The 9997-nt window shown below is 37.2% G+C and overlaps 1 protein-coding gene across 1 annotated transcript; it reads left to right on the forward strand.

Annotated features, from left to right (window-relative positions):
* Positions 1-2825: 2825 nt before the first annotated feature.
* On the forward strand, positions 2826-6604 carry LOC107577887 (myeloid-associated differentiation marker homolog). Its single transcript, XM_016263914.1, has 2 exons — positions 2826-2931; positions 5394-6604. The coding sequence occupies exon 2, from the start codon at positions 5449-5451 to the stop codon at positions 6331-6333; it is 885 nt and encodes a 294-aa protein (XP_016119400.1). The 5' UTR covers positions 2826-2931; positions 5394-5448; the 3' UTR covers positions 6334-6604.
* The last annotated feature ends 3393 nt before the right edge of the window (positions 6605-9997 follow it).

The raw sequence follows: 9997 nt of genomic DNA on the forward strand, positions 1-9997 counted from the left end.
TGTGTGTTTGTGTGGGTGTGTGTGTGTACCATAGATGACGGCCTGCCGGTCAATCTCTCGTGAGGAGAGTGAGGTCAGTACATGCGGCTCCTCCGTCTCCTGCCAGTTCTGCGAGTCGATCACGTCCTCGTCCAGAGCCGGAGCGTCCAGCAGCCTGCAGACGCACAGCAGAGAGTGAGACGACGAACAGAGACAAACCATAGAGAGAGCTGCGCTGCGTCACCTGCGCTGAGAGCGAGGCGTGTGCGGCGGCGGCGGGTTCTCCAGTGATCTCAAATCATAGTTACACAAGAACACATTACACTACAAATCAATATAGCATTTCACATATATATACACACACACACAGAGATTTGTAATGTTTTTCAAAGATTTATTTGATCAACAATACAAAACAAAAATTGTAATATTATGAAATATTATTTCAAATTAAAATAAAGGTTTACTACTTTAATATACTTTAAAACACAATAAATTTCTGTGATCAAAGCTGAATTTAATCCAGTTATTCATTACTTCAGTGTCACATGATCTTCAGAAATCATTCTAATATGCTGATTTATGATCAGTGCTGGAAACTGTTCTGCTGCTTTATATTTTTTTAAACCTGTGATACTTTTTTTCAGGATTCTTTGATGAATAAAATGTAAAAAAAAAGAACTGCATTTATTTAAAAAAAATGTTTTAATAATATACCATTCAAATGTTTGGGGTCTTTTTTGAAAGAAATGTATGTTTTTTCAGCAAAGATGTGTTCAATTAATAAAAAGCAATGGTAAAGACTTATATTGTTAAAAAATATATTTCTATTTTGACTGAATGCTGTTCTTTTTTAACTTTTTATTCATCAAAGAATCTTGAAAAAAATATCACAGTTTCCCAAAAAATATTAAGCCGCAAAAACTGTTTCCAAAAAATCAGCATATTGTTAAGAATGTTCCAGGAAATTTGATTTTGGAGCTTGGCTAAAAGAACATAACATATATTATATAATGTATAATATTAACACGTGTGATCTCATTTGCTTTTGTTATAACTCTAATTCCCGTATTCGATATACTGATAATCTTTTTATTATACTTGGCAATTCCCAAATGTTTACATTTTTGGGTAAGAACCCACTACCATCAATTTCTCTGGTCGATTATAATTCTTATGTTTGTCTTTGATTGGGCATTAAAAAAATCATTCAAAAGTCAAAAATAGCTCTTAATGTTTAACCTCGAATAATCAAGTGTGTGATCTGGAGGTCTTTAAGCGCACTGTTATCCCAGTGTACACAGACTCACGCTCGTCCTCTATCGGTTGGGTTTCGGTACTGCACGCACAAAAATCACATTTACTGGAGAGACAATTTACTTTTTTCCCCCCAATTTTGATTACAATAGTATTATTTATGTTATCATACATTTGTTTGTAAAGTATCACATTTATGTGTGAAAACAAACAAAAGCCAAAGCATCTTTTGAACACTGTATCAACTAAAATAAGGATCTGCTTTGACTCTGGGTTATTATAGATGAAAAATGGTTCTTGAAATAAAATAAATGTGTGTATATATATGCATACATTTATTTAAACATTTGTATATATGTGACCCTGGACCACAAAACCAGTCATAAGGGTATTTTTTTTTAATGGAAAAAAAAAATACAACTATTTGAAAATCTGGGATCTGAGGGTGCAAAATAAATAAATGAGAAAATCATCTTTAAAGTTGTCCAAATGAAGTCCTTAGCAATGCATATTACTAATCAAAAATTAAGTTTTGCTATATTTAGGGTAGGAAATGTACAAAATATCTCCATGGAACATGATCTTTACTTAATATCCTAATGACTTTTTTTACATAAAAGAAAAATGGATAATTTTGACCCATATTTCACTTGTAAATTGTAATTTTACTACCTCGGCACAATACAAAACAAGGGAGATATATATATATATATATATATATATATATATATATATAAATATTATTTATGTGCTTTTTTTGGTAGCACCTGTTCTGAGATGTATATACTTGTACTAATTTTGTACACGGTTTAATTACGTTTGTTAAAAAGGAAAAAAAAACGTGCCTGTTTGCATTTTTTCATTTAAAACAGTGACATTTGGGTTCTGTGTTCGTAATTATCACAATTAAAAAATAATAACAAAATACTTCAATCTCATGTAAACATCCAGTAACCCGTGACTCAGAAGATACAAAAAAAATCAATTCTTGTTGTATTAACAGTGAAAAGGATATGTTCCCTGACCGGGACTCGAACTCGGGCCGCGGTGATGAGAGCACCGAACCCTAACCACTAGACCACCAGCGAGCGCTGCTCACACGCGTCAGGAGCCCTTATGCAGAGTCTGACACAGTAACATCTCTACAGTCTCTAGTTTACCACATGATTCGTCAGATTTAGAGACGCTACCAGGTTTAAAATCTGTAAAATCACTGACTGACAACAACGAACATTAGGTTATTAGGCTACTCTACCACTCAGTTGTCCAATTTAACTTCCCCCCTCATTATTTATGACATTATTGTACTCGTTTTGCTCCATACCCTTGCTTACTAAACTAAAAACGCAGTTACAGCGAGTTAGTGAGTTCCACTCAAAAACAAAGCATCTACAGAACTGTACAAAAATAAGCTTTGGTAAGAATTGCATTCTCTTTTTCTGTCTGTAAAGAACATTTTGAGACAATGTGCTAATGGAATGCTAAATTCCAACCTCTAACTTTAGCACGCAGATGCCCTTCCCCAGACTGCATGGAGAGGTCAGATGGTGAGAGAAAGGCTGTAACGTTACCTAATTCGGAAGGAAATGGGCGTGGAGCCCTGAGCGAGTCCCGTTAAGGAAGAGAACATCTGGCCAGCGACTCGGTTCTCATTTGTGATACAAACTGAAACAAAGCGGAAAAAGTCTGCACAAGGTATGTCTGTATCATTTGTTTTCCTCTTTTCTTTCGGGTTAGTCTGTGTTTGCATTGGTCTTATGTTTGTATTGTTTTGTTGTTGTAGACAGCCAGGACGCTCCTGACTGAGGAATGCGCCTCATTTACATAAATACGCTTTTGCATGAGATTTATATGTTGTGCGCGCGTTTCGAAACATCTGGCATCTTCTAAGCGCATTCAAAAGTTCTAGAATTCTGATAAACGCGTTCAGTTCAGAGTTTCTCCGAACCAACCGCACGCTCACCATTGCGTTCATCGCAACCTCATCCGACCCATAAAACACAGCAACCACACCCTCCACCACATCCGTTAGCTGCTAGAAAGATGGAGGAAAGACATGCTGAGGTTAAAGTTTAGCCCAGTATATAGGCTGTGCAATTAAATACAATAACAGAGGCGTAATTTATAGTTTAAGTCTGCCCCAACGGCTTAAAAAAAAAATCTAGTAGAGATGATCTTTTTGTTTGCTGGCTCCGCTTGTGTCAAAAATAGGTAGTGGCTAATGTGGAGGACGTGACCCGCAGTCGAGTCACTTCTGCTGATAAGGGTGTTACCTCGTGCTAGTCACAAAGTAGCTTAAATTGGGACATATTGTGTGAATTCCCGACCTCTATAGTCTAACTCTAGAGCTTAGCTCTTAAAGAAACAGTACACCCCAAAAACGAAACAAAAAAAACCATCGTCATTCCAAACCCAACCCCATCTTTACTCTGCTTTAAAAAGAAGATCTTAGGCAGAATAAACCCGAACCCTGCATTTAAACAGCCGTTTGCTGTGTTGTGAATCAGATTTGAGAGTTCTGGTAGAGGGGAAAAGCACACAATTAACTTTAATTTAATTTATAGTAAATACTATAGTGTTTTTGAACCATACTATAGTAAAGTGTATTATACTGTATATATTATAGTATTTACAACACTTCTGAATGCTGCAGCATACTGTAGTATTAACTATAGTGAACTGATAAACTGTAAAAAACAACGATTGTAGTATACTATAGTTTTTACTACAGTAAACTGTAGTGTATTGTAGTATAATATACCCTATAGTTGTGTAGACAACTTTATACATTTGTTTACATTACTATAGTTGTTATATTACCACATCAGCTACCACAACAAATTAATTCAAGTATTTACTATGGTACGGTTCAAAAGCACTATAGTATTTTTGTTCATGTGGGGTGATAATGTTGGCGCTTTACAGCCATGTTCCATTTGTTGTCATTGTATGTAAGAGAGCAGGCTGGACATTATGGTGTGGACTGTGCTGTTCTCATTGGATCAGTACTTAACGGTTACGCAACCAAGGCATGAATGCAATACAATGCACACTTTAGTCAATGCAGCCAATGCAGTGCAGGAAACAGGCCACACAGCTCCTCCTAAAAGCGTCAAACCTCCAAAATGGGTCACATGTTCACACAAGCAGGGCTGAAGTGCTTCTCTCGAGCATGTGGTCTTTGTAACACGATCAGTGATTGAAGCTTGTCAGATTTCTCCGCTAATGGCATGCTTTGTGGACTCAGATGGTCGTTATTTTCGTTTTCTTTGCACGCAAAATGTATTCTCATAGCGTCATACAATTTAAATTTGCCATTAACGAATAAACTGTTGCTTAAAAAGTGATCATGTGCATTAAATTAAAAGTGTGTGAAGTAGTATGAGACACGTGTTTCTTGTGTTGTTTCCCTGAGCTACATTGAAGGGATAGTTCACCCAAAATGTCATAATTGACTCGCCTTTACTCAAGTTGTTTCAAGACAATTTGAATAATGTTGGTAACCAAACAGTTGCTGGTCACCATGACTTCCAAAAAAATACCATGGAAGTCCATGGCCTACCAGCAACCGTTAGCGTTCTTCAAAATATCTTCTTTTGAATTCAGCAGAATGTAGAAACATGTGAAATTCCTACATGTTTGATACAACACAGCGGTGAGTAAATGATGCCAGATTTCTCTTTAAAACCACTCTGGGAATGAGTGCATATCTATCTTTAGTTTTGGATCAGTACTTAACGGTTACGCAACCCATGCATGAATGCAATACAATGCACGCTTTAGTAAAGCCAGTGCAGTGCAGGAAACAGACCACACTAAAAGTGTCAAACCTTTGTAACAGGCTAAACTCAAAACAATGCTGGGTTGTTTCAACCCAACTTTGGGTCAAATATGGACTAACCCAACTGTTGGGTTAAATTTTTACATTCAATTTTTAACCCAAATGTTGGGTTAGTCCATATTTGATTCCAAAAAAGGGTTGAAACAACCCAGCATTTTTTTAGAGTGTACATATTCACACATCCAGGGCTGAAGTGCTTCTCTTGAGCATGTGGTCTTTGTAACACGATCATTGATTGGAGCTTGTCAAATCTCTCAGCCAGTGGCATGCTTTGTTGATACAGATGGTCCATCTGCCTCTCTTTTTGTCCTTGCAGAGTCACCAGAAGGACACACATTGCACACCTTTGACATCCAAAAACCTCTCCAATCATGCCTCTGGTGATCTTGAAGTCCTCCCGCCTCACGTGGGTGCGTTTGGCCGCTCTAGTATTCACGTGTGTGGCGTTTAGCGTGGCGGCCCACGGAGGGGCGGTCAGCGGCGGCATGTACGATTGGAGCATCTTCTGCTGGGCTTTCAGCTTCGCCGGGACCCTGCTGGTTTTGGTGGTGGAGCTCATGGGTCTCCAGTCTCGTGCCCCTGTGTCCTGGAACAACTTCCCTATTTCTTTCGCCTGCTACGCTTCGCTTTTTTGCCTGTCGGCGTCCATCATCTTCCCGCTCTACTTCCTGAAGGGCGAAACGAGGCGCGACGAGGTGCGAGACCACCGGATCGCCTCCTCTGTCTTCTCCTGCCTGGCCACCGTGGCGTATTTCGTCGAAGTGAGTCTGACGCGAGCGCAACCGGGCGAAGTCGCCGGGTACATGGCCACGGTTCCAGGCCTGCTTAAGGTTTGCGAGACCTTCGTGGCCAGCGTCATATTCGCGTTCGTCAGCAACCCCGTCTCTTACGACAGTCACCCGGCTCTGAAGTGGTGCATGGCCGTCTACTGCATCTGCTTCGTGATTTCGGCGGCCATCGTGGTCATGTGCGTCGGGGAATGCACCGGGTTCCTGCCGTTCCCGTTCGCACGCTTCCTTTCCGCCTACGCCCTGCTAGCAGTCGCCATGTACCTCACCGCCACCATCATTTGGCCAATCTTCAAGTTCGACAGCCGTCATTCGGGGACCTCAAGACGACCGGACTTCTGCCAATACGGTCACGGTTTGTGTTGGTGGGATAAACTGGTGGCCGTGGCTGTTCTCACCGCTCTCAACTTCCTGATCTACCTGGCGGATCTGGTGTATTCTGCCCGATTGGTGTTTGTCACGGCGTGAGAGAGCAAACGGTTGTCTTTTCCCTGACACTGAGGAAATCTTTGAAAACTAAAGATTTTTTGCAGACTGTGCTTCAATGAGTTTGAGCTTTTATTCCAAGTTTCTGGAGGAGGAGGAGGAAAATGTTCAGTGAATAATGGTGCGTTCAAGTCAGAAAGATTGTATTTATGAGTTTAACACACATGAACGCAACCACAAAGAGTGGGAAACAGTATTATTTTAGTCTCGTTGATATATAAACATTACATTAAAAATATTGCCTTGGCAGCTAGTTGAAATTAAATAAGTTTAAGTAGTTTTTTTTCTATTTAAGTTTAGTGTAAGATTTGGTTAACAATATTTTTTAAGCAGGATTATTTTAAGCCTTGCGTTTCCGACATGGCGGACGCAACAGATGCAATATCTGTTTTGATGATAAATTTGTTGAAATAAATTCATTTATTTTTTATTTGTACACTAAAACTAGTCAAGTTGCATGAACAAAATACAATAGTATTGTTCATTTATGATATAATATGTAACAATTTAGCTTACAGCACTTGGGAATTGAATAAGCAAAAACACAAGTAATGCACATTCTTTATTCATCATTTTGTAGAAATAGAGTTGTTTTTCATAGAAAAGGTACATCACCATCTTGCCAAGTGATTTGAATGCACCTGACATCCTAATTACGATTCCCAGCTCATAAATACGAACTCCCCAGGAGGACTTGAACGCACCATTGATTGTAATTTTAATGTAATTTAGTGCATTTTCTGATTGTGCCGCTGCTGCCTTATCGCATCCACGTCGCTGTGTTGAACTACTGTACATTTTTGTGCTGTTTTATGTGACTTGAAGTGTATGCTTGTCACATGCAAGCGTTATGGAAGGTGGACGGGGCCAAACGTATTTAAACGGAACACGTGGAAGTTTTCTGTGGCATTTGAACGTGCAACTGTTTGTCCGCATTTAAATGGTAATTTTGAATGTGTTTCTTTTGCATGTGTAGACACACACATTCTGGCCGTGTTATAATGTCTGATGTTTGCATACATGCATACCAGTGTAAAAACATCATGTTCATGGAAAAAACATCATGTCTGATGTTTGTATATCATTGTGGAATATATGCAAATATAATCTCAAATACAGCAATTTCATTGGTTGTTGTGCATGTTGTAGCGTTAATGCGGACAAACAGTGCATGATGACGCAATCAATTTTCGCGCGTTCCTTTTAAAAACTTTTGACCCCTTCTGCCTTCCATAAAGTGTTATCATTGACACGTTTCATCACAGTAGCATTTCAGCCAGGTCTGTGTTATAATAAAAGTGAACGATTCCAGAGCAAACCATTTTTATATAATTTTCTATAATTATGTCAAATGTTTCAAGAACAAATAAAGTTTCACTGTGATATGTAAACAAGTTTGTATTCTAATTTACACTTTGTTTGTTGGTTTTAATTGATATATTTGTGAAAGTATGTGTTTCAAGAAGCTAAGGCATCATTTATCAGAAAATTCAAAAGCTATTTATTTTCATATTTTCATATTATCTTGCAGCTTATGATCTTCTAGTAAAGTACTTGAATATGACTGTCCACAAGCTCCCATAATGAAATATCAGTAAAGGGTTTAATTGATAGAGTATTTATAATAAATAAATTTAATTTGTTTAATATAAAGAGATCATCAACTTTTATTCATTGACTTATAGAGAGGTGTTCATTCAGACCATAAATTATCAAGCAAAGTCACGTCATTTTGAATGTGTTTTAGAAAAGATATGCTTTTTCTTTAAACACTTCTATGCTTTACAGAAAATGGCCTAGGTGTGATTTTTTTATGAACACTTCACTGAAAAAATGCAATTCTTTACATACAAGGACATAACTCTAGCTAACCAGACTTGTTTATCTGAATTCATAATGTCTTTACATCAAACGTCATTATTTATCAAGATATTGTGCATTTACATTTTCAGAATAATTTGATGATTTCACTTGTTTAAATTCAATTAGAAGCTTTGGTTGTGAAAAAGATGACTAATATTCTTTTGAAGGTTATGATGGTTCCCTCTTTTGAAAACTAGGTTTGTAGCTGTGTGTATTTTTAAATTGAATTGCATATTTTCTTGTGATCATCCGTAAGAAAGCTAGGCTAAATGCAGAGACGTCAGTTGGGTGTGTTATTCATAAAGAGCAGCAACATTCGCTCCACCCTGCAACCTTGTAGTTTACAGGATCTCCAGAGAAAACCGTGATGAATGTGTGACGTAAGAAACATCAAGATGGGTCATGGGGATTATCTTTCTAAATATGATAACGTGAGATTCTGAAGTAGCCTAACAATAGCAAATGTTGCCGCACTGAACATGACAATATACCTCTTTTAAGGACTTCAGGCCACGGTAAAGGTAAAGTGAATTAGAGTTTGACTTGGTTTACCATCTGTTTATCTCTCAGGAAGACTTGCGTAGCTCTGATTCTGAAGGAATTTGCTGTGAAGATGAGATTGTGACGTGGAGTAGGAGGCGTGTGAAAGCGTATGGTCCACAATAATGATAATTTTGACATGGAACGATTCCAAGTGTTGCCATATCTAAGATGAAAAGCTACTAGAGTTTTTAACCTTTCGAAGTTCTGACGCTACCAATCTTAAAGGGGCAGTTCACCCCATAAATGAGAATGTTTATTATTGATTAATCCTCAATTTTGATCGAATTGTGATTGTTTCAAAAATATATGACTTTAATTCTGCTGTTGAACATAAATGTTTACATACAATGAAAAGCAATGTTGTCTGACCCTCATTGTTCTTCGAAATAACATTTCTTTATGTTCTGCAGAATACAATAGCTTCAATCTGATGCCTTACACCAAAAGATAACTGTAATGCATAGAAGACTTAAGTCTGTAGACCTCACAGTTTATTATGAAAACGGTCATTTATTAGCAATAGCATATTCCCAAATAGTTTATGAGTGTCATGTCATTTTGACTTAAATTTGACTTTTTATGCCATAATCTTTACTTTTTTTGGCATCATTTGGATTTTTATGTCTGCATTTTTACTTTTATCTCATAATTATGACTCAATGTCATATAAGCTTTTTATTAGTAATTACCATAATTATAGCCTTTTGCCATAATTGTCACATTTTAAACTTTTTATCTCATAATTCCTCTGTCATCATTACTTAATGTATCATCATTTTAACATCTCACAAGTGACTTATGTCATATTTTGACTTTTTATATTCAACTTTTTATCTATAGTATACTGTCAAGTATGACTTTTTCATCATTTTACATTCATCACATAATTTAAATAATCATGCCTTAGTATGTCAATACTTTGATGGCATATTTATGACTTTTCATGTCAACATTATGACATGTCATAAGTTAATATTTTTATCTCATAATCAAAAGCAGAGTTATTCTTTCTTTTAGACTTATGTTTATTTTCAAAGCCTTTTACACACTATGGGTAGTATTTGCCTCTTAAAACTAAAGGCAAACATGTGTGCAGATAGACAAATGTATTAATAAATCATACAAGTTGCAATGAGATGCACATATACAGTACCTCAGCACACTCTTCTCAAACATGGTGAGGATCAACAAATGCTAAATCAGTAAAAATATGAACTCTGATCCACATGACAGCTAACTG

Source organism: Sinocyclocheilus grahami, unplaced genomic scaffold (assembly GCF_001515645.1).
Source record: "Sinocyclocheilus grahami isolate Dianchi unplaced genomic scaffold, SAMN03320097.WGS_v1.1 scaffold7594.1, whole genome shotgun sequence".
Classification (NCBI taxonomy): Eukaryota; Metazoa; Chordata; class Actinopteri; order Cypriniformes; family Cyprinidae; genus Sinocyclocheilus; species Sinocyclocheilus grahami.

What these genes read in the sequence shown, in the direction of transcription:
- LOC107577887 (XM_016263914.1), top strand. Translation starts at nt 5,449, where the DNA reads ATGCCTCTGGTGATCTTGAAGTCCTCCCGCCTCACGTGGGTGCGTTTG.